The 26,069-nt window shown below is 37.9% G+C and overlaps 1 protein-coding gene across 7 annotated transcripts in view; it reads right to left on the bottom strand.

Annotated features, from left to right (window-relative positions):
* The window catches only part of MLLT10 (MLLT10 histone lysine methyltransferase DOT1L cofactor), a 129,730-nt gene that overhangs the window by 91,575 nt on the left and 12,086 nt on the right, over positions 1 to 26,069 (bottom strand). For 6 of the 7 annotated variants that reach the window (XM_065666545.1, XM_065666546.1, XM_065666547.1 and 3 more), the window contains exons 3-4: positions 16,489 to 16,543; positions 3,934 to 4,043 (exon numbers count right to left, since the gene is read on the bottom strand). In XM_065666545.1, coding sequence (XP_065522617.1) covers positions 3,934 to 4,043; positions 16,489 to 16,543 — 165 coding nt within the window. The remainder of the gene's footprint in view (positions 1 to 3,933; positions 4,044 to 16,488; positions 16,544 to 26,069) is intronic. The other variant, XM_065666549.1, reaches the window with a different exon arrangement.

Genomic DNA, 26,069 nt, shown 5'->3' with positions numbered 1-26,069 from the left:
AGCAGTAATTATATTCAATTACCACATACTTTCCAATGAACCTGAAATAGACAAATAAAGCCCACATAAAATAAATTGGTATAATCCATGCATAACCACCCAAGAAATAACAAACATTTACTAAATAGGAGACCAGCTACTAGTCCATTTGGTTTTGGAAGTGACTGTGTAAGAAGAGCTTTCCTGTTAGTTAACCCACTAAGCAAGTCATTTAGTGGATTTATTCAGTAATATGATGATTTTTATCCCAGAAGCAGGTAAACTTCAGGGAAGTAACGGACAAATGCCTTGACATTGACAAGCCTCATGCTTTGGTGTCTGCTATGTTTCTTCTTGCATTTAAGATTACTGTACTTTATAATATTACATATTTCACCGTGTTCAATAAAGAAACAAGCTCATAGAAAAAAAAGTGTAAATTTTTAGTGTTATCTCCTGGCAAAACGCCAATGGTGTTTCTCTTTATTTTAAAGACTACAGTATATGTTCTCCCTTAGGGTTATTTTCATCAGCCTGTATTTTCCTCCAATTCCATATGCTAAAATTCTATATGTATCCAGCCACACAGAGAGAATTATTGAGGACTTCACAGGAAATAAAATATTTCTTAAAATCATCCTATTTCAACCTGAGCTGACAGCCAGAATTAAATTACCATTAAGCCTCTCTAAAAAGAGAAGCAACTCTAGCCACATTTTTTTAATTACATGTTTACATTTGTTCATAATGTGCAACAAATGTTTTAAGAACTGTTTGCCATACCTACCTCTCAGAAAAACAGCTTTTAGTTCCCATTTCCTTCCAAATAGATACAGGCAAAGTTAAATGCTTTACAAAGCTCCTGAACCTTCTTAAAAAAAAAAAAAAGAAAAAATGTAACTTTTAAATAAATACAATTTATACTGAACAGCAAGGATGGTGGGGGATGAAATTACTGCAGGCTACCTGAAAAGGGAATCAGTAGTTGTCTTGGTTTTGGAGTACTGTTCAAAACTAACCTACTCAGGAACTGGCGGCAGTTTAGCCACACCAGAACCAAACTTGGCACTGCCTACAGCCTTACCAAACAAGTTGCGAGAGTCCCCAGTCAGAAACTACTGCTTAAATTCTGTGCTGCTACAGCTAGACTGCTGTTGGAAGTGCAATTAAATTGGTTTCAGGAGGTTTGCTGCAGCAAGAGCACTACACGCATTTCTTTGATTCCCTGAAATCCACAACCACTATCAATAAAGATAATAAAATATTAATAAATATATTATTATGTGTTGCATTATATTAATATTATATATTGATGTATTAATATATAATGAAAATATTCATTTTCTATATCTATTTATATAAAAGACAGCAAAAGCTCAGCTCTACAAAAAGAGAGGGAAAAAAAGTAATTTCCAGGGTAGGGGTGTGACCCCAAACCTTAACACTTCTGATACAGGTCTCATATTTTACAATATACAGTAGTGGCCTGTATAAGCCATTATAAATATAAAATAATATATAAAAATGCATATAAATCTGTAAGTTGAGTTTGGTACTGCTGTGGCTAAACTGCCACCAGTTCCTGAGTGGACTAGTTTTGAACAATAACCCCAAACCCAAGACAACTACTGATTCCCTTTTCGGTAGCCTGCAATGATTTTATTCCCCGCCCTCCTTGCTATTCAGTATAAATTGCATTTATTTAAATTATACTTCTTTTTCTTTTTTTTTTTTTTTTTTTTTTTAGTTCAGTATGTTTGTAAAACTTCTAGCTTTGCCTTTATCAATTTTTGAGGAAATGGGACATAAAAGCTGATTTTTTGAGAAGTAGATATGGCAAACAGTTCTGGTCAAGCACTGGCCTAAGTAGTTTTAGGCTGACTGTTAAGGAACGTGGAAAATAGGCCCAAATCAGAACACCCACCAAAAATGCAAACAACTAAGAGGTAGACAACATCAGGAACTTTTATCTACACCATCTGTATGGCACTAGTAATTATCTAGCAAGCAAAAAAATTCATGGTAAATTCAGACCAACAAAATGCAGATTGGAAAATAACTATATATCATAAATTTGGAATGAGAAAATATCAAAAAGGAAGCAAAAAAAGGTCTAACAAAAAGGAATTAAAGACTTAAAGACAGAGACCACCGATGGACTTTGTGAGCAATACAAAAATCCTCAGGATACTTTTTTTTTTTTATTTTTTTTTTTTTTAATTTACAAGGATTTATTCATCCAATCAATGGAAATGGTGCAAGATGAAACAAAATCCAAAGTGTTCCACAAAATCTTTGAAGTATATTAGGGAAGAACCACGAACAATAAAAAAAGAAGTTATTACTACCACTCGATGAAAACTGAGAAAACAGATGTGCTATTGGCTCAGGGTTGAGGAGAGAGGAAAATAAACTCATCTACTACAACAAATCTGTACTGCTTTGTGTCCAGGCACGAAAATTTTATTAGTTCTGCACTTAATCCTACCGTTGCATGTGCTTGCCAATGCAGAAGAAAGCCATTAGTGAGAAGCCTACACAGATGCTCAGGTACTATCTAGTGAGAAAGCATGACAAGAACCTAGATTTTTACTTCAGGTTTTTCAAATACACCAGTATATAAGATGGGCAAAACATACTGAGAACAACTGTGAGAATCTGAAACATAAGGAAAAGACCAAAGTCTGAAAAAAAAAAGAAAAAAGGCTAGGAATTGGCCTCAAGTTGCTTCAGGTGTGGCTTAGATTGGATATTAGGAAAAATTCCTTCACCAAAACAGTTGTCAAGCATTGGAACAGGCTGCCCAGGGAAGTGATGGAGTCACCATCCCTGAAGGTATTTAAAAGATGTGTAGATGTTAGGGACATGGCAGACTTGGCAGTGTGAGGTTAATGGTTGGAATCTATGATCTTAGAGGTCTTTTCCAATCTAAATGATTCTATGAAGGAGGCAGGGGTGCATGGTGTAAATCAGAGATATAAACTGGGGAAGGGGAGTGGCAAAAGAGAGAGGTCACAGAGACAACATGAACAGCATTGGTTTCCCCATAGGAAGAACACAAGAGGTGATACATGCCTTTTTTCCTTTCTTTCTTTCTTCCCTAACACAGCCTATTCATCCTTTACCCCAGTGTCCACCAAAAATAAAAGAAAGAAACTAGAGGTAAAAGGAACACCACAAGAAAAATATGTAATCAAACATCAGAAATTACACCTACTGCCTACAGAAAGGAAAATACAAAGCAGAATATACTTAAATCTAGTGAGGAAGAGGTAGCGCAAATGAAACAAGTAGAAAAATACAGTTATTGATACAGAACATTAAGTTATTAATAACTTATATTACTCTGCTTTGTGCTTTTTGTCCCTTTTCTATTTTTAAATAATCACTGTGCTTTATAGAACATTCCATCTCACTGACACTTATTTAGAAGGAGTTATTCTATAAGGAAATAATTCCACTAAAGTGAATACTGCTTTCAGAGGCAAAAGTCTGTAAGCTTTTGTCTTAATGTATTAGCATAGTATTTCTCCCTAAAGGAAATGTTTATGAACATGCTTATGTTCATGTCAATACTTAAACCAGTATGACTTACTGGTAATTAATAACAACATTTCAAATAAGCTGTAATAATATTTTAACCTATGGGAAATATTTCACATTCCTCTCAAAATAAACTGTTACTCAAAAATCACAATATTTTTAATTAACAAAACAGTCCCTAATCTGTAAAGAATAATGAGACATGGCAGATAACCTTACAGCTTAATTTAATAATAGCTTTCTTAATTCTTGAATTTATCATAAAGTCATAGCAGAAAACATACAGCATTACTGCATACATTTATGAATTTTACATGAACTGCATTCTAAGAAGTGTAGGTTTAGATTATTAAAACTCACAAGTCTTAAAATAAACACATTAGATATAGATAAAAAGACATATAATTATACCTTATTATAACGATCATGAGGAACAGACTGCAACACGATAGGTTCCATTGTAGAAACATTTGCAAACTGCACCTCGGGAATGTACAGAGCACAAACCACATGAGCCCAACCTACAAAAAGTTATAATTGTAATTTTAATGTTTTCTAGAAGCTCAAAGGACATTTCAGTTAGAATACAAAGAAGCTTTTATAACACTTTTTTCCACAAACTGTTTTAACTGTTTGGAAAGTTACAGACATAAGTTACTTTAGTCATGTTTACATTTCATTTTATATTATCCAAAGTTTAGATAAGATGCAATATATTTTTTTTCAGTGGAGAATTTATACGAGTAATACTAGATGAAATCCAGATACTAATTATTTATACAAACAGCGTCACACAAACTGGAAACAGGTTATTTCTTTAAATGTCTTAGATTAACATAGTCATTGCATTAAACCTATGCAAATTCCTGCAAAAGGGAAATACCATCTGAACAAACTAGTGTTCATGTAAGCATTACCATCATATACAACTTCTGTGTACACTTTTTATTTAAACAAAATCATTCAAATTTGATTAGACTCCTATACAGAAAGAAACCCCAACAGACATATACCCACATCCTCCCTGTAAAAAATTTCTTCTTTAAAGGTCAGGCCAACTCATTTTTTCATAGGAATATCAACTCCTACATCCACTCCTGTTCTAACTCATTTACTTGGGGTCATCAACAAATGCTTACTTACCATACTGTGCTTTAACAACATTTCAAGAAGTGAATGTTCCTAATTGTCTGACATTTGATTGTATGGAGTAGAGGGAAAACACCAATTCAGAAAGAAAACAGCTAATTTTAGGTCTTTTTTTCCAATACTAAGATCCTGAGAGTTGTCAGTTTGTTTCAGTGGAGGACAGTTTGCCTTAACCATAAATTTAGCAAAAGCTGCTACACAGTTAACCCAACATATTCATATACTGACACTAATGATAGGATGTGAGTAACATCACATAGTACAGAGCTACCTCATCTGAAAGTGAATTTGGTGTAGCTAAACATTTAGCATTAATTCTGTTCTTCCCCAAAGTCTTGTGTCATAAGACCTTTAGTACACCTTAAAAATTATTATGTATTCCTCCTACCCAGGCTTACTTACATGCAAATATTAAGGACATAAAATGACAGACTTAAATTATTAGATAATCTAACAGATCATTAGAATAGGTAAACAAAGTAAACTATCATTGTGCAAATGCATCCTGTAACTACAGATAAATAAATAAAGCCAACACAACCAAAAAAAAAAACCCACACAAAGCTCACCATACTGCCTCACTGCAGACCCTTTTGAGTTCTTTTCATCTTGCACTTTCTCTTTTTAACTGCTCTACTGAATCTAAAGATTCTTAATTTCTTCATCCAACTGTACTTTGACTCAAACTGAGCTAAACGTTAAAAGTTCATACTTACTTAGACTAGTACTCTTGAGATTCTGGAATGGAATCTGGAATTGCATCTGTGTTTTTTATTCTTTTCTTAAAGCACAAATCTTTCCTAGTTGTTTCAAACCAGCTGCTATCTCCCTCCCCATTTACTACATTGGTAGTTAGTCATAATCTGTATACAAAATGAAAAGTGCACACATAACTGTACAGTCAGCGTAACACGTCTCATTCTAGCAATTCATCTGCAACTAAGTACAGTATCTGTGCTGCTTCATCATTTTATTCACAATTAGTTTTGTAGAATTATTCCACACAGAAGAAGCATGAGAATAAGAGTACAAAAAATAAACTGCCAACTTGAGCTGCTTTTATAAACTGTTCCAACAGACCATTTTAAAATTATCAGTGACAAAAAAAAAAAACCAACCAAAACCCATAAAACTCACAGACCTGTTTTGTTCTTTTCTCTACCTGAAATATCTTCAGGTAATAAATTTATACAGAGTTTTCTAAGACTTGCAAACTGCCCTAAGCCAGAGTCATCTTACTAGACAGATAAATATTAACATGGTGTTAACAGTGAGTATTTCTCTTTAAATCTCCTCTCAAAAGATTAACTCAAACACCATTCATCTAATAAAGCCTTCAAACCAGTAGAAGAATTACACATAAACAGATGGCAAAATCTTTTACTACAGACATAATTAACCCTGTACTCTAGTTACACTTATAATGAAAAAAATACTACGTAAATATACAACATATATCAGAGACATTAGAAGAAAAATCACTAAGCCAACTGAAATTTCAGAAAGTAAAAAATTTTTGCAAGAAACCACTTTCAGAAGTAACTGTAAACGAATATTACTCCATCAAAAAAAAACCCAAAAAAACAAAAACCAAACAAAACCTATAAGCTTAAAGTGTTTTGATTTCCAAAATATAGAGCACACATCTAGGATAGCTGTGGGCAATAGCACACATTCATCTTTCATGAAAACAAAACCAGTATCTGTATAATGAAATAAATGAAGTACCACAACACTAAGATGCTTTTTGAACAAGGGGTCAATACGCACCCCAGAGAATTGAGGACAAGGAATGGAATCCACTGATTTTCATCTGGCATCTTTAGAACCCAGATAATCTGACCTTGCTGAAAAATCACAAAAATCTATCCACAGGGCAGGTTGCAGCACCCCTACGCTAACCAGCCTCAAATGCCCACATAATAAAAGGAGCCTGAACTCCAGCATGAGCTCCCAGTAGCAAGCAGAGATCCCGTGCGTAACTGCTTGAATGTTCTTTTGTCCAAAGATTCACTAGCAAAGAAATACAAAATTGTCAGAGAGCAACACCCAGCTCACCTGGAAGAACCAAAAGAAGCAGAGCTTCAGCAGCTCCCTCTAAAGAAAGAAAAAGGAACGTATTTTTCCATAACAAGCGTGGTTAGGGACCATCTGCCTAGAAGTGCTGTGGAATCTCCATCTTTGGAGAACTCAAGGTCTACTGACTCTTCAACAGAACTTTTCAATTTAAGGGAGGTGTAGAAGACTCAGTCTAGCCATATAAGGAACAGACAGCAGAAGACAAAAACAGAAAGGAAGAAAACAATCATCATCTTTATCCCAAGCATCAAAAGACTAGTCACTCTTGCTACAAAGAGTGAGCATGGAAGTAAGGACACCTAAAGCAAAAAAAGTAAATGGGACAGCTCTCCCGTCTCACTGATAGAACAAGCTACTAGGACACAAGCAGACCCTACTTTTAATGTTTTCCACAACTGAGCACTCTCTTGATTATGTAACAGCAAGAAAACACTTCCCCCATTCTCTGCTCACTTCCTTCTCTTTTAGACAAGCAGTCTCAGGCAGCGCACAGAGCTCATAATCCCAACACTATAAAGTACTTATTGGCAGGTTCAAAATGGAGTGCTTTTGTCTGCACTTTCTTACTGGCTGACAGTTGCCTGCTTTGTCAGCAGAGATAAGGAAGCATACTAAAAAGACACCCATCCAAACTGCACATATAGCCCATAAAACCAGCAAGAATTTATAAGGATTTACGATATTTAAGGCTACATTAAAATATGTATTTTTCAATTAACTCCACCTAAAACATAAAGATAGTGCTATAAACTTCCTCTTTGAATCACCCACTATATTACGCTTGGTTAATTGTCAAATTTCATCAACAACTACATATCTACACACAGACATTATTAAATCTAGTCCTTTCAAGCTTTCACAATGTTTAAGTGCGAAAAATACCGTTGTATACCCATGTTTTAGAGTTAAAAAAAAAATAAATAAAATCCACTGGCACTGTTCTACACAGTTAATAACATTTTTACATTTAAAACATTCTCATGTTTCTGTTGGAACTGAAATTATATTATTACCATTCCTCTTGACCCAAAACACCACACAGAAATAACAACAGGATACTGACTTTTCTAAACTGTTACCCAAACTTAGCCATTTTTCAATCACTTTTGTTCCAAATAAGTTTATTAAGACCATCTGTATAGACCATATCCTTTACTATTTACACCAATGATAAGCTTCCACTCTTTGGTTGTGCATGGTTTGCATACAAACAACTGGCCACACATTTATTACTCACTTCTTCTAATTTTACTTATAAAATTCGCAGTAACTGCTAACAAACTCTTACTATTCCTGACTATTCCTTACTATTACTGTTACTATTACTATTCCTATTGCTTATACTCAAATTACTTTCGCTTTCATCTCCCTTCCACAACAATTTTAACTGGAAGGGAAGTGGAGGAAGGTAACAGGTTTTTGCAAATGCAGGCACTGGCACCTTACAAAATGTTCCTGAAATTATGCCTATCTTCTGAATTTTGTCTGGGGTTTTTTTTCCCTTATTTGACTATTTTTCAGTCTTCGAGAAGGTGGCCATTTAACATACATGCCTCGCTTGCTTCTTTTAAAATAAAAAGCTTACGCTTTAGCTTAAAAACAATAAATGAAGAAATGTATTACAGGGGTTAAAATCAGCCACTGAGTTTGCTTGTTTGTTTCTGTGCATTCTTATCAGAACTGAAACCGGAACTACTGGAAAAAATACACGCAGCTGGCTCCCATGTGCTGGCAGATTCACTGCCTCTTTTTGCTTTAAATGATCCAATTTTCTGCATCAATGTCTCCATCCAGGTATGGTATAATGTCATCAGGTTTTGATTACTACTTATTAGAAACAACTTACTGGTGACAGTCAAATTAAGGTTTAAAATATTTACTTCCACTCTGCTTTCATGTCCAGTAACTCTGGGAAATGTTGCTTGCCTTTCTGTTAAAAAAAACCAAAAAAAAAACAAACAAAAAAAAAAATCCACTGTTCTTTCTAAGACACATCATACATGTATAGCTAAGACACTTCCCTTTGGAGACATCTTAAGGTACAACTTTAACCAACATTAAAACAACATCAAAACAACATAGAAACCAACTGCAAGATCTACTCTGGTAACAATAATAATGAAAAGTTTTATCTGATACCAACATTAAAACAACTCCAAGATCTACTCTGATAATAACAATAATAATGAAAAAACTTTTATCCAATATCAGAAATTGGAAATACATGTTGAAAAGCCTTGAAAGTTTAAACATGTCTTATGAACTTAAGGGTTTTATTTCCATTTATCCTTCAGAAAGACACACTACTGAGTTTTGTCAATTTTTATGTTTCATTCTGGTATGGAAAATGTTTTAACACCAGCACAGAATCTATCCAAATTTTACCAATCTTCTGCTGAGATTTCAGTAAGTTAACTGACTTTTAGCCCACTGAAAATCTAGCAATAAATACATACTTAGGCAGGTATAATTTGAATATACATTATTCATTAACATTTAGAGAAAAAAATCTCAGGCTCCAGAATCCTAACTGAAAATAAATAGTTGATTTGTTATCCCAAGGCAACAAAGAACAGGTAACTCCTAATAATTTCACCATCAGCAAACAAAAGACTGTTGCCAACAAAGAACTCTATAACTAGAAGCTAAATCTACCAAAGTAATCTGAAATCAAGAAAATTCAGGGTGATACATAATATGCAGTACATTATCCATCTAACTAGATTCTTGCCTTTACAACTACCACTTCAGTGTTCAAAGCTTGATTCAGAAGCACTTTCAACTTAATTCACAGTACTTTTAAATTTTCTAGGGCAAAATCTGAAGCCTTGATTTTATAATTTTTTACTTCATAATCAAATAACAGCAACAGACTTACAATCCATCTTGCCATGCAAATCAAAAAGCCCACCTATAGCTTGTGAACTAACAGGCGCAGAGTAAGCTCTACACTAAGGCTACGTCCCACAGCCAATGTTGAAGCTGTGTTGCAAAGCAGTAACAGACTGCAGAGACCAGAATCATGAAGTCACACCAAGATCCAGCCATAGTGCCAATCTGGTCCACCAAGAGAGCTCTTGGATGTCATCAGCATCTCCTAACCATGCACTGATTCCAGAGTAAATTTTGCTTATGCATTCTGTTTAAGTTCCTGAAGAGCCTATTATACCTCACTAAGGAAATCTTTATTTGTAACTACAGCTCACTCCTAAATCAAGCAAATGTATTACTCTAGCATGGAAAAACCTTTATTTGTTGAAATGTTAGTTTCTTATTAGGGTTGCTCCAAGTTATAAGTTAAGGATACACCTCAATCCATTTAGGGCTGTCACTGAAAGGAAAGCTCTCACCTTACTCCTCATTTTCAACTGTACATCCTTGCACTCCTCTCTGTAGTATAAGCTTGCCATGTAGCAGGGGAGATACCATTTTATTCACCTGACTACTAAACTTACAGGAAAACAAAAGTTTACCTTCCAGTAATCAGAAAATAAGGTGATAAAAACCCATACTAAGTTCATACAAGTACCACACACAAAACCACCAGTGCAGAAACACCCACTCCTGGGAAAAACACAGTCCACTCTTCAGCAGAGGTCAATAGCTGTCCCAGATTACATGAAAGTGCACCCTCACAGTTGCCACAACTATCAGATCTGCTAACAGACCCCAAGACTCAACTCCGACCCACTCGGAGAAGTGAATCCAGCACTTAAAGACAGTTCTGTTATTATTTGCCAGAGGGTAAGATGAAGCACTATTTTAGACATTAGTTAAAAGCCTCTTCATTAAGGTACTCCATACACTTTTGTTTTGACCCTGATCTTTCAGTCCTGTAAAGACAATAACATCTGCAGAATGAAATCTGTCGGCTTAAGTTAGTCTTTTCCTTATCCTAATAAATACAGTTTCAGAGTCTGCTACAGTTAACATGGTCTTACCCACTATCTTGTGTATCCACTGCTTTCAAAGGTGGGTAAAAAGGTGCTCACACCAACTACTAGAGCTCTCACCACTATGGTTGGTAGTCAACCACATCGGTTATCTTGGTACAAATCACTGGTACACAGAATGAAGGGATAATCTCTGTTTAAAAAAAAAATGTTTTTCTATGAAGAAAAGGCTTCACCCTGCAGAGTCCTACTACAGAATTTCACCAAACTCTCCATTTATCAAAATTTGTTCCTCAACTAAAGAGCTGGTACGTAAGAAAAATTCACTTTGAATCATCATTCAGCACACAGCAAACAGTTTGTTTTTGAAACAGCTACAGATTACATTCCACTGGTCCACTGAGCAAGCTAATAGCTTTAATAATTTTATTTGGCATGCTATGGCATTAATGATTCTCACTCCCCTCTCTCAAGAAATCCTTTTGTACAGCTAAAGGAAGAAATGTCATGAATATTTATCTAAAGCTCTAAAAAAAAAATAAATTCTAGTTATACATTATGATTACTAGCAATATAAATAATAAATACACAGCATAGGCTATATGATGATGTGTTTATCTATATTAATAAAATATTTTGAATTGTTTATCAATTTTTACTGTCTTTCCCAGTTAAAAAAAAAAAAAAGAAAAAAAACCTCCGGCAAATCTGCACAGAAGGACCAGAACATCTCTAAGTACTTCTTGCAAAACACATATATCTGAATGTGCACATATGACATTACACCATCCACATTCTTACATGTTAATACCAAGAAAACTCATCAGAAGACTAAAACTGACAGTGAGAGCTGTTGACTCTAATAACAGCAGCAGCAATAAGAAAACCTAGCATGTAATGTTTTTCTAGACTTAGGAGATCCTGACGCTAACCCAGGGGATGGGAAGAGGGCCTGGACCATGACATAAACCCACAGCATTGTTAGCTGGCCTTTTCCCAAGCAGCTGCATGAAAGAAGTCTTGGTGAAAAGTCAGTCACACAAAGAATGCTGTTACACAGCATTCCTGATCATCATCCAGGGGAATCAGATTTCAAAGTAACAACTTGTACAGAAAAATCAAGCCTTTTAGGCTTACAGAAAATTGCAGACAAAGATTACTGTAAGAAAACTATTTAAATGGGAGATGAACAATATTAGATACAAGTGAGCAATAAGCTTAAAAAGAAGACCGCATACTCAGTATTAAGAGAAGACAGAAGAAGTGTAATGCGAAAAACTGTAATCAGTTAAAACGGTCATGATTTTATTTCCTCCTCACTGAATGTCAAAAACGCAAAGGAAATTACTGCAACAGTTAAGGAAACATTACTGAATTGAAAAGGCCCAAAAACGTCCAAGAGCCAAGAGTTCTCAAATATCTTCAAACAAATGCTCACTTGTTGCTTTTCTGTTTTTCAAAAAATGTGTTTATATTTTGTCCAGCTACTAATTCACACACAAGAGCAGAAAGCTAAAGAAGAGTTAATCTCTCCCTCAATAGCCTTCTTTCATATAGGACAGCAAATCAATAAGCAACTCATATACATACCAGTTTCTCTCATTTTAAAAAACTTTTCTATTCAGTAATGTGTTTAAAACCACAGTGGTGCCCCTAAATGAATATGAATGCCGAATTTAGCAAGGAATTCTGTCAATAAACATATGCAAAGAAAAAAATATTCCTTTTTCAACTCAATCCTTCTGTTCTACTTTTAGTATCAATTAAAAAATCAATAAATAAAAGCCAGTAAGTAACCTAACTGAATTTATAGAACTGCATCCTCTGAACACTGAAAAAGTCTTGTTTATGTAAAAACAAATTCCACAAAGTCCACATATAGGGAATACTATTTTTTTGTTCACAAAACTTTACCATAGCTGTAAGACTGTCACATATACTAGGCAGCCAAAATATTTAAATATATTGAAAGCTTACTCCTAAAATTTCTGACACTCACCCTGATCATAACTGTGCAATGTCCCACTACTCATAATAAACATATTAAATCAAATGTGTAGCTAAATACAGTCAACTCTTAATAATCCTTTGGATGGATAACCCGCTGACAGATAAGCCAAACCATGAATATTAGTCCAGGCTACACTCTGCTAAATCCAACTGTATCGTTTCCAAGATCTGTGCAAGTGCAGGAGCAGAATGCCCATTTTCACACAGTGTGAAGCAACTGAACAAACACGTGTGATCAAACCTTAGCTGCTTCTTTTCAGTCAGTTCAGGTCCCTGACAATGGAAAGCACAGGAGGGATACTAAAGCAGACTAGGATGTGTTCTGCTCAAATCCAGACAGAATTATCTCTCTGGGCTCACTACACATTCCAATTACAGCAGCCACCATCACCAAGCCAAGAACAGATAGGCATCTGTGTACTTTCCAGTAGGCCAAAAAAAGTTACGAGCAACAAAAAATCCCATTTCCATTTGGCGCTTCACATGAACTCTTTAGTCCTTCCAGATCTAGATACGCTAGCAACTTGGTGCAGAACCAAATGCATTGAGTTTCCAAAACTAAGCGGAACGTTTCCAGAACACTGTCTAGAAACCACTTGGCTAGTACAGTCACTATTACCTACAGTAACTGAACTTCCCCTATCCCACTTCACCTCCAATAACCCAAATAGCCAAGAGTTAACTACGGCTGCAAAAACAGTTAACACCTCCAAAATGTAAATTATCCATGTCTTCCGTTTCCAGAGCAATTGCAGAAAACAGTGCACTCAGTTCTAAGAACATTCTTGAGGCAAAAGCCTTGCTAAAATTAACTTTCATTCCAATTTCAGGATCTGTCCTAGTTTTGAGGTAATGTGAATATTTAGGCTACTGAAAATATTCTGTAATTAACGAGAAAAACCTGTACAAAAAAACGGTGACCCATAATTACATTACTAGTCTGTGTTAAGGAACTCTAAACCATACTGTAATCACTACACAGTCTAGAGATTTCATGGCATCATTTACAGCAAATCTGCTCCTCTAAAATTTCACACTCAGCTCTGGTAAGGATTATGTATCATTTGGAAGACATATAGAAAAGGGGAAAGGTGATGGTCAGTTCTCTGTACAAAGAATGCCCAATCGGTCTGGGCTCCTTCACCCTGAAATGGACACAGAAGAAAAATATGACAGAAATCTATAAAGCCAAAAGAGGTTATTGAAAAGCTGAACCGCTCTTTGTCACTTCCTATCACTTAGCAAGTGCCAAGTGGCATCAAACAAAGCCGGGAGGTTTCAGGTTCAAAACAAACCAGCGTACATCTTGACACACTGTAGAGATTGACTGCAAAATGCCTTGCCACACACCACTATGGACACTAAACCTTTATACAGAAGTGGACATATTAAGAATACTGCTCCAAGAATGCTGTGTTTATGGTACAACTGAAAACTGTACTTCTGTACTTGCCACAGACAATACTGAAGAACCCAGCATTAACCCTCAACAGTTCTACTGATGAGCATGAGTAAGGTACAGCAGATGTCTTCAACCCAAACTGTAAAACCTAAAAAGTAACTCTAAAGAAGTGCTAATCTCCAGAAAGTCAGATAAGCAGTAACAGGCCAGTAAAAAGCAAGGGAACAGGAGGAAGAATGTACATAAAGGAGGGAGATAAAAACCCACAACACATCAACACAGCCATACCACACACCACCATTACTATTTTCTAGTCAGTCAGTAATACTTAAAAAATAACACGAGTTTGACTCACAAACTACTTTGTCATATATCTCTTATAGTGTCCCAGAGTTCTTAAAGGCAAGATAACACCATTATATAAGAGCTATAAGATTAGGCTGCTTTGAGTTACAGTTGTGGAACTGATTTAAGATAGCTAATATACAGGCTGTTGATGGAAGAATAGTCCTGGCCATTCCCCTATATCAGGATTAGTATGGTCAGCTGGGTCAGGGGACAGATTATCATTTAGCTGAAGAGCAACCCAGGGAAAGTAGGGAAGGGGAAAAAAAAAACTTCTAAATGCTAGTACCATCACAAAGGAGGAGGAAACAGTGCATAGCAAGGACCCTCCATGCAGTAAAAGGCTCTTACTTTAACTTAAGAACGCTGTGGAACCCTACAGTAAAAGCTCAGTAGACCAAAAAAACATTAAAGTTCCTGACATAAAAGGAAATACAGTACCTTCAACACCAAAAACACACTTCTTCACATTATTCAAAAGCAATTATCCAGAAGACTGCTAACAAAAAAACCCAAAACAACAACAAACTACAGCAGCCCACCTATGAGCTAAGCTATCTGCATACTTAAAACACTGCACTCTTTTCTGGCTACAAAGTAGTCACTTTTTGCCAGAAAGAAGGAAGAAGCCTAACTTCCTATCACTGACATAAACTGAGTACTTTTTTCGCAGGTTCTGAAAAGCTGAGACCATTTAATTATCTCTATACCTACAGAAAGGCTCCATAATTACCAATTTCTAAAGCTGGGCCCTTACAAGGTTTTATCATAAATGTTTGTTTCAAGGTTTATTCAGGAATACCTGCATCTTTTTATCATTTCCCTTGGCAACAACTGGTGTAATAGCATTAAAAAAATATTCCAAGTATTGACCTACTCTAAATACAATTTTATGCTGGCAATCCCATTATAGGACCTTCAACACTTTTCCAGAAGTCTGAACTTTTCTAGCACAATCCCCTGTTAGGCAACTCTTTGAAAGGAAAGCGTCACATTAAGAATGTAGATTTCTGAAATGCAACTACCACTCAGTGCTCATTTTTTCCAAGGTTCAAATGCTTCTGTAACACTTATTTAAAGGACATGTGGTCCATAAGGTAGAATTTGCTGTATTCAACACCATGGACAAGATCTATTGCTGAAGCAAGGATGCTTCCCAAAGGCAGTACAAATTCTTAAGTCTCTGCTGTGAAGGTTCTGTATGCCTGTAACCCAACTGCAATAGAAACAACCAAGCTGCATAAACACTAAGCTAAGATATAAAACAGTTGGAGTATTAGGTATGCAGCACAGAACCTCCAGAATACAGTTTCCACAGACTGTCCAAATGAAATCCAGAATCCTGATCGTACTTTCTCCTCTCGTAAGAGAAAGCTCTCAGTATCAGAAAGATCAGGCTATTTACAGATAGATGACAGACAGGAATTTAGAAGTATCTAGTAAAGAAAGACGAAGGAATTCCAGAAGTGACTGAATAGTTAATTGAAATTTTTCACTCATATCACCCAGTATACATGTAATCAAGACAGGATACTCAGTGGAGACATTCTCTAGCAATTCTACTCGGCAGGAGCAGAACTGATGATAACCTGAATGATGGAATTAGAAAGATGCAAGGGACAGGTAATCACTACTGAACTTTTCAGCTCCAACGTCTTTGTTACAGAACCTATTAGTAAATCAGGCATGAAAGAGGTATCCTTTGAAAACGCACTGGTGCATTCAGTCTGGGCTATAGACATAAACATTCCACTTTCCTCCATGAATGGCACACTTTCAACAGCTTTCTATAAATGCTCGAACTCCAACTAAGTACACATAAAAAATACCCTTTCTACCCATTAAAATCTTATCTTTAAATGCAGTTTCTCCTTCACTTTTTCTAAAAAATAAAACTAGGAATAATGATTTATATTCTTAAACTAAATTCAACCTAGATTAGACAAATGAAGGTTACTCTAAAATAGTTCTCTTTCCAAACCAGCTAGTATTTGCGTTTCTGTTTAGCATCCCTCCCTGTATTTTTTTTCCTCACAAATTCCCTCATACAAAATAAGAGAGTTCACAAAAAATAAGAATAAAACTTACCCCCATTATCTGTTCTCTTTAAAGCACCATCCTTATGAGGACATAATTCACATCTCTAGGGGAAAAAAAAAGCAAAAATAAAATAAAAAAATGGAATGATCATAGGAGCATTGAAAAAGAAACCACACACATTGAAACTGTTAAGGAAGCATTAAGGAAGCAACCATTCTTTAAAGTGAATGGGTGTGTTTTCCCTTAACTTTTACTTGAATATTAATGTTAGTTTGTTACAAAGCTTTCTCTTCCAGATCTTGAAACTTATGATACATATTATAGCTACTTACAGTTCTACCCCCAAGTTTTTATTCCTGGATTCCATACCCTGGGATTTCGGTGAAAAGCCTCCAAAAAATACAGCAAGGGGGAAGACTCACTTGATAAGAAACTTGGGTGCACTTCGAAGACTCCCTACTGTATTTCCCTCTAGGACTTCTGCATTCACAAAGGTGGTCAGTCACAAAGACTCACCATATATAATCAGTGCTGGTGCACATACTGTGGCTGACTTGTCAGTCTCTGCTGAGTCTCACTTACTCTGAGAGACCAAAACCAATCTTGCTTTCTGTCTCCGAAAGTGAGAAGTTGACTCATCCTTGAAATTCTCCAAAACTACATGCCTGGAAACATGCAGCTCACATACTATTTTTCTGACAAACACCAGGATCACAACAGTAGAATCCTGCTGTCGCTGTCTCTGTCAAGTTCCTAACAACAAGTTTATTTCAAAGCGTCCTAGAGTGTGAGACAATTCCAAACCAGTTCAAAGATGAAAGAAATTGAACAGGTTTGACACATAATCCAACTGCTCCAAATGACATGCAAAGGAACACCATTATAGGTGATCCTATATCCAAGAATCACCTTATTAAAAACTTTATATATTCCCAAAGTAGGGACAACTCCAAGCATACCAATCTAACAAGCTTTTGAAGAAACTGAATAATAGTCTGATCATCAGATGCAAACTTAACACCACATCCTTCAAATGCAGAGGGACATCTGGCATCAGTAGGGATTTTCTCTGTGTACCCTGAACAGTACAATTTTCCTTACCAGCTAACTAGCAAGTCAGCAGGTAAAGAAGCCTACCATGCTGGAAATGCCTCAGAAAAAGATTGTCCAAACTTATTTGAGGAATAAGAAATTCCATTCCTGAAATTCGTATCACTGAACTGTATCTTGAAGACTATCTGTTTCTCCTAATCTGTAAGAAAACTTGTATTAGCAGCAAAGAGATTTTCACGAAGAATAGAATATAAAAGTTCTCGAATTATTTTTGCTCAGCTGCACACAGCAAGAAGAATCTTTAGGACTGTCGCTTTTTGCCTTTTGCTTCACTCATCTCCTCCTCACATTTATCCACTACAATGATCACCAATTTAATGAAAAGCAGCATTAAGTCTATCATGAAATGTAGAGATGAAAGCAGTTGAAAACCTCTGAACCATTCTGTAAGCTGCCTACGGACTCGGAGCATTACACCATTTCTTTTTATTTCTAAGTCAAGATTCTAAGGACTTCCTTAGCACTGAAATTAACTGATCAGACAATTTTAAATAACATCCTACATACTCAGTATGTCATTGCTTGACTTCGTGAACGAAGATTGGGGATGACGCTACAGGGCTTTGCAAGTGTGGGTAAACCCTTCAGGCCTGCGCAGAGGATTTTTTAGGGGAGGCACCGGGTGCGCAGAACTGGCCCCACCCTTTACGCCTGAGGTTTATCTGCCAGGGCCTAGCGAGCTTGGCCAGTGACAGCAAAGTCCTCAGGTCATGGGTTTCATTAGAGTGTCCTTCTCTTAGATGGATGGCCTTACAGGGCTATACGAGCTCCATCTGCCTGGGTTTGAAGTTAGAGTTGTCCTTCTCCTAGAACAGTTGCCCGAAGGCTAGTGAGCCCATGGACACACTTTGTCTGACCCTTCAGTTGAGACCTGTCTGGCATGGGAGACCCTACTGGAGGCATAAGCCACCACCAGCATAGCTCCCAACCTCACAAGGGCACACAAGCTCTTTCCCCATGACAAGGGGGTGCTCGTGAAAGAGACTCAGTATGTACATGAGCTGTATCTTAACACTCCAGCTCTCCAAACATTAAATACAAAGGTGCTGAAAGATACTCAGGAGCACTGGGTTTATTTCAGGGAATTCCCCATACACTGAACCAGATTCTCAAAGCAAGAAGCTTGGTATGTATTCATGGTGACAGTGCAGTAAGGTTTGTTCCCACCCCAAAGCTATGAGCTGGCAGCTTAAGACCAGTGAGCAGATATGTTAAATCTACTACTGAGACAAGGGAAGCTGTTAACATAATCTACCTTGCCCCACCTCTACAAGCCTGTGGGAGTTTGACATACATTTTCCCTAGTGCCGAAACCAGTTAGGAGGTTCTCTTCTTTCCCTCACCTCTCCCTTATTAATACCTCCACCACTCCCTCAGCTGCTGACCAAACTGTCTGTAGGACTGCCCCTTAAACCAGATCAGTGGAACAGACTGAAACAAACTTTTTCAATATTTTTAATTCAGGTCATATTACCGTTGCAATTTAAGCGTAATTCCACAAGCAGTTGCGTCAGCAAAACTGTAGGCAGGGAGCCATTGCACCACAGCATTAGTAATTAAAGAATGAGCAAACTTCTTAAACTTTATCACAAAAAAAATTAATTAAAATGATCACAGGACACTAAGCAGCAAGGAACTAAACCAGTCCTTTATGCAGAGGAGTTAAGCATGCTCCACCCAGTCCCATCAGAGCTCAGTTTCAACCAGTTTCTTTTTGTCTCTCAATAGGACTCAGGTCCATTAAGTCTTCCCTCATTACTCCTCTGCAGCGCTGGCTGCAGTCAGAGAAGATGCAGGGCAGAAGACTGAAGCAGAGGAGGGAGCTTTGGCAGTGGAAGAAAACTTGAGTGCAAGTTCTGCAGAGTGTCACCTCACTGGCAGGGAGCAGTATGCCCACCCTCGGCTCTCATGAAGCTGGACAACTGCGCAGAGATGATGCACTTGCACCCTGATGATACAGACTACTTCTGGTGCCCTGAATTGTGGCTACAATCTGCAATAAAGTAGCACCCTAGTAAGATGACACACCACACAGTGACCATTTCCACTTCCCCCTCTGTGTTATGAACCTAACTGCTTCCCACACTCAGGTTCTGTCACCCATTTCTGCTCTCCCAAATTCCAATATGCACCACACAGTAACACCAGTATCTTTGTCAGGTGGGAATAGCATGCCTCACCCCTTAAGACAAGTAACTACTAGAGAATTTTACTAATGCTTTATTACTAGTTCTAAAACGTTACAGTACTATAGCATTTCATTGTGGTAGTTTCAGCTGAGAATTTGAGAAGTGATTGAAAAAACACCCTGAGTAGTTTCAAAATGATGCCAGCCTTATAAAGTTTAACCATGCCAAGTGCAAGGCCCTACACACAGGTCGGAGCAATCCCAGGCACAGCTACAGGTTGGGCAGAGAAGAGATTCAGAGCAGCCCTGCAGAGAAGGTCTTCGGGGTGTTGGTCAATGAGAAACTGAACATGAGCCAGCTTCAGTGTGCTCGCAGCCCAGAAAGCCAACCGTATCCTGGGCTGCATCAAAAGGAGCGTGACCAGCAGGAGGAGACCCTGCCCCTCTACTCTGCTCTCATGAGACCTCACCTGGAGTATTGTGTGCAGTTCTGGTGTCCTCAACATAAAAAGGACATGGAACTGCTGGAACAAGTCCAGAGGAGGGCCACGAGGATGATCAGGGGACTGAGCACCTCCCGTACGAAGACAGGCTGAGAAAATTGCGGCTGTTCAGCCTGGAGAAGAGAAGGCTGCATGGAGACCTCATAGGCCCCCTTCAGATACTGGAAGGCTGCTATAGGGATGCTGGGGAGGGACTCTTCATTAGGGACTGTAGTGACAGGACAAGGGGTAACAGGTTCAAATTTAAACAGGGGAAGTTTAGATTGGATATAAGGAGGAAAGTTCTTTACTGTAAAAGTGATGAAGCACTGGAATGGGTTGCCCAAAGAACTGGTAAATGCTCCACCCCTGGCAGTGTTCAACGCCAGGCTGGACAGAGCCTTGGGTGACATGGTTCAGCATGAAGTGCCCCTGCCCATGGCAGGGGGGTTGGAACTAGATGATCTTAAGGTTCTTTCCAACCCTAACTATTCTATGATTTTATGATAAAATGCTTAAATGCATGTTGTTATAAACAATTCTGTAGGAGAAAGGAAAGGAGGTAGTTGGGTGTAGATGTATCTCAGAAGTCCAGTTACCTATAATTTCTTATTTGAACATTTCTGTCCATGCAGTGTCTCCTTCTTCCAGTTTTCTTATGGATGGAACTTGGAGCTTAAGTGAACAGCAACAGCTGAATCACTCTACCAACTGTCACATCACATACAACTTGTATGATGGAATAAAGCTCTGCTCTTTGCAAAGCGGTATAAGGAATAATCTGACCACCTGTACAGATGGTCAGATGGTCTCTAGTATTTGAGCACATGGACCATATCAGGGCTCTCTTTTCCAGTTGTGTGCTGTTAGTCTTAGCTCTGGCAAAGGATTTCTGACACAGATTCATTGTCTGAGCATTCAAAAACATTGTGGGGAGCTACTAAACAAGCCGGAGGGGAAGCAGGAGGAAGTGAAGGGGCAGTGGGGGCAGACATGACACGCACAAGATATCACAGCATACATAGTTGACCTATGCTGCTATGAGTGATCAGCAGTTCAGATAAACATCATCACGTCAGACAGTGTAAATGTGAACACTAAAGAGGCTGGCTGTGACCCAAAAGAATAACCACACCCTTTAGTATGCTGAAGGGCACTAGCTCTATAGTAGTGAGGGACACATCAGTGTATGTGGTGCTGCAGGTACAGCCGCCTGAATTAGATTTGAAGAGGGAAAAAGACACAAATATTGGCCAGGAACACTGAAGTTGTAAAAAGTGACATTGTCCCTTTCTGCTCTTACAGAATGTAATACGGACATCCCATTTTTGCAGTGTTTTGGTAGAACAGGCTAAGTTCATAGATCTAGATTCTACCCAAGCAGAATTCAGGTGAACTCTCAGCAGGAATTCCTTTGGACTATGAGGTCTCCTGTAGAGGACTAAAGTGAAATAAATCTCAAAGTTGTGCAGCTGAAACACTCAGATGGTGTGACTGTCACAACCCACTTCTGAGCTACAGAAACAGCAAGTTAATTAAGTGAAAGACAACTGATCCTGTAACCATAGCATCCAGGTGAATTGAGAATGCCTGGGTCTGATGAAAAAGCCACTGCCTCCTAAGGGAACCAATCTTTAAAAAGTCACCAGCAGAGACCTGAAGTGGTAAAAAGCACGCAAGACCCAAGCAGAAGGAGAAAGAATCTGCCTTTCTTTTTTTTTTAACTCCTGTCATTATTAGAAAGTAGAAATAACCAGGAACAAAGAATAGTAAAAATAGTAATAATAATAATAGTAATAGTGCGCTCACAGCCCAGAAAGCCGACTGTATCCTGGGCCCCATCAAAAGGAGCATGACCAGCAGGTCGAAGGAGGTGATCCTGCCCCTCTACTCTGCTCTCGTGAGACCTCACTTGGAGTCTTGTGTACAGTTCTGGTGTCCTCGGACATGGAACTGCTGGAACAAGTCCCGAGGAGGCCACAAGGATGATCAGGGGACTGGAGCACCTCCCGTATGAAGACGGGCTGAGAAAGCTGGGGCTGTTCACGCTGGAGAAGAAAAGGCTGCGTGGAGACCTCATAGCAGCCTTTCAGTACCTGAAGGGGGCCAATAGGGATGCTGGGGAGGGACTCTTCATCAGCGACTGTAGAGACAGGACAAGGGGTAACAGGTTTAAACTTAAAGAGGGGAAGTTCAGATTGGATATAAGGAGGAAATTCTTTCCTGTTAGGGTGTTGAGGCACTGGAATGGGTAGGCCAGGGAGGTTGTGAGTGCTCCATCCCTGGCAGTGTTCAAGGCCAGGTTGGAAAGAGCATGGGGTGACGTCCTTTCCAACCCTAACTATTCTATGATTCTATGATTTTATATTAAAAATATATATATATATATATATGGAGATGTCCACTAAAGATACCCATCAAAAGGAAGTTCCAAGAACAGAAGACCAAAATAAGAGAAATAAAGAAGGAGCTAAATAAATCCATCTACATAATAATACTGAATTAGTTACAGTCCAGCTTATTTCCAGTGCTTTGTGGCACAAAGTTTTCTCCCTCTCCTTTAGATAAATCCGCCTTTCCATTCTAAACAGGACAAAGAACTACCTTAATCAGCAGTCGATATCATCAGACAAATCTAACTGCTCGAGTCCTCTTGGCTAACCTAACTCTACCAATTTTTCAACTTGAAACCAATGAAAGGCCTAGAAAAGCTAATTTAATCCAATAGACTACCTTCTTCATGTTGAAATGAAGAGAAAGAAGCGACACATAGTAGATAGGGAAGATAAAGAGAGATAGGAACAAGACTATACAAGTTGTAGAGGAGAGAAAAAAGGGTAGTAGAATATAGCACAGTTCTTCCCTCAGAGTTCTCTAAATCTGGAGCAAGTTTCATAAAGCATCATCTGAAGACATCCATTATATGCTGTCTCATGTTTTAAGAAAACAAAGGTCAAAGAATTCTTGTACAAGTAATTTACTGAATTCTGATCCAAGCTAGGTCAGTGGAACCATTCACCTGAATAATGACTGTCAACCAAGTAAAGTCCTGCAGGACTGAATTCCCAGCATTGCAGTGAGGCAATAAACTGTGTGTCTCATTATGACCTCTTAACCTAAATAACACGAGAAGATCCACAGCAGATTAAATAGCCCACAGTTCCTAAAACTTAGCTGAGACATCAGTCTGCAGCTCCAGCTGACTTTACTTCAGGCTTACTTTAAGGTAACATAATTGCACACTGCTGCCAAAAGATCACTGGCCCCTGCTGTGCACTTTGTACTGCCTCCCTTGCTCTGGGAAGAGCATTCATTTGACCATATGGAAATCCTAATCGTCAAGCTAAAAATAAAACAGGCTTTTTTCAGCCAGATCAGTTCTTTGAGCCATCTTTCCACAAGGCCATATGAACAATGTCAGATTAAAAACCAACATAACAGGAACACAGGCAGGGAGCAGGACAAGGAGACCACCACCCTGTTCAGGAGGTGTCATCATCTATGTTGGCTATGAGGAGTATGGAATTCCAACCAAGTGCCTTAAAAAGAAACAAACACAGACTCCACAACCAAAACATCACCACTCCCTGCACACCCTGCCCCCCCCCAAAAAAAACAAGCCAATAAAAAAAATTAAAAAAAAAAAAAAAAAAATGACCACACACTACACCTGAAACAGACGAATTTAATATTGGTAGTGGTATAGACATATTTTCTTGGGGCCAGACCCAGATATATTTATTAGGTCAATGTTGATATCTCCCCGACATTCATATACTCCAAGTATTTCAATAGGCATCAACACAAACTGTTTAGTTTACAAGCTTATTTTTACCTCCCCAAGCTGTGCAATACCAAGCACGACTTGCATGCTTCCAGAATAGTTGTTTTTTATCTAAAGTATATTTTGATCACAAAATTACTGCTTCATATTGCTTGACAACAGGAAAAAATATTTACCTGAAAGGAACGACTTTAAGAGATTGCAATACATGACCCTTAAAGCTACAAATAACAAAACAGCAAGTTACACAAAATCAGCATCAGAGTTCTTGAAACCTGACACAATCTCTTCCAATCCTTTCACCAACAGGAGTTAAAACTTGACAGACAAAACTTTTTATTCTGCTGCTCCTGTTAATCATTAATCAAACCATAGAATGGTTAAACCCATTTGCTTTTGTTGTGAGTTGTAGTTCGCATTTTAGTGAAAACAAACCCTACACACTCCATCAAATTCTTACAACTTTCTTAAAATTAACCTAGGAGGAAAGAGACAATTGCCAAGCACAAGTCATTTTACTGCTTTATTTCTGCTTCTGCTTACAAATACAACTATTTTACAGCATGCCATGCTACTGGGTACTTCTGTATATATCAAAACACAGTAACTCAGCACACTCCCGGCAAAGCACATGGACAGGTCTACAAAGGTAAGCAAAGTAGCTGATCAGATGGCTAGATTCTGATCAAGGGCTTTCCAGCTGGCAGCCCCTGAGGCTTTAAGAACCTTGTCTCCCATTCACTGGTAGTTGTGGAAGCCTGCAGCACAGGCGACTGTTTCCCTGGGTATTCATCTCCCAGGTTCTGTGGAACAGCTTCACCTACCTTCAGCAATATTCCACACCATTTTATCTCACCTTTGGCTGTTAGCAGAAGCAAACATTTAGAACTCACCTCCAGTATTCTGTATCATACCCAAGACGATCTTTCCTGATCCTACAGACTTTTAATATGCTAGGTAGTCTTATATGCTACTGCTTCGGACAACACAAAATGTCTTAGTATGTTTTAAAAAAATGCTTTAGAAGGGTAAAGACATCCACATGGGGTTTTTTCAGCTAATGAAAAACAATTTAACATTGGCTTGGACATACCTATTGCAGTCAAAAATGTAAAAATTCTGGAAAACAGAGAACAGCTCTGGATACAAAGTTGATCACAAATCACACCTAGAGTTTCATTTATGCCAATCCTCCGCATACCTCATCCTACCTATATGTAAGTAGCTTAAGTGCTGTAGTCACTTTTTTTTATTAAAATCTACCTTCGAAGCTCAAAACACTTTTGCTATTCATTTTCATTATCCCCCAGTGTGAAATTGGTACTTCATCATCTCCAGAGGAAGGAGTCTTACATTTTCTCATCTTCCCTTCACACTTTTCTTTCTATGACCCCCTTCCTCCTAGTGTTCTGGCCCATCTCTTTGACAGGAATAAGCTATTTAATTAAACCCACACATATATTAGAATTAAAACACTCAAAATAAGAAAAACTATGTCTTCCCCTAATAAACCTGGAAAAATTTGTGGTCACTTTAGTGAGTAGTTTGTGTTAGATTCAGGCAAATATGGTACTGAACAACCAATGTAAGTGTAGCTTCCTCTATAAAGAAAAAACACTGCCTAAAGACACTGAAAGTGTACTAATTACACCAGAAACTAGATTACACTTAACAGAAAACTCAAATTTAGTTAATGAGATGGTATCTGCAGAAGAGCAAGTGCCTCAGAGCCTACAAAGAAACATTTTTTGCAAGATTAGACTACCAGAAGTATTAAAAAAACACAGATATTTGCAGAATGGTGCAAACCAGTATACTGAAATTTAGGTCTTGGCATAAATTCTATCAACAGATGAGAATTCACAGGCAGTTAGTACAAAAACAGACCAAGCAACAGGATGTGTACCAGACTGACCATGTCTACATCTGCTGGCAGTAACTTACCCCAGCTCTCAGAACCCAGTGACATCTCATTTTTCCATCCACCCCTTCAAACTATCTTCCATGAAGCAAACCAATACTGCTAACATACAACTAACCAGAGACAATCACCCTCTCAGCCCTTGAAGCCTCCAGAAAGTCCAATAAAACTCACAAACAGTGCCAGATGCTGATGAAATTA

The sequence above is a fragment of the Lathamus discolor genome, chromosome 2, assembly GCF_037157495.1.
Source record: "Lathamus discolor isolate bLatDis1 chromosome 2, bLatDis1.hap1, whole genome shotgun sequence".
Classification (NCBI taxonomy): Eukaryota; Metazoa; Chordata; class Aves; order Psittaciformes; family Psittacidae; genus Lathamus; species Lathamus discolor.
This window is presented reverse-complemented; position numbering and strand designations above follow the sequence as displayed.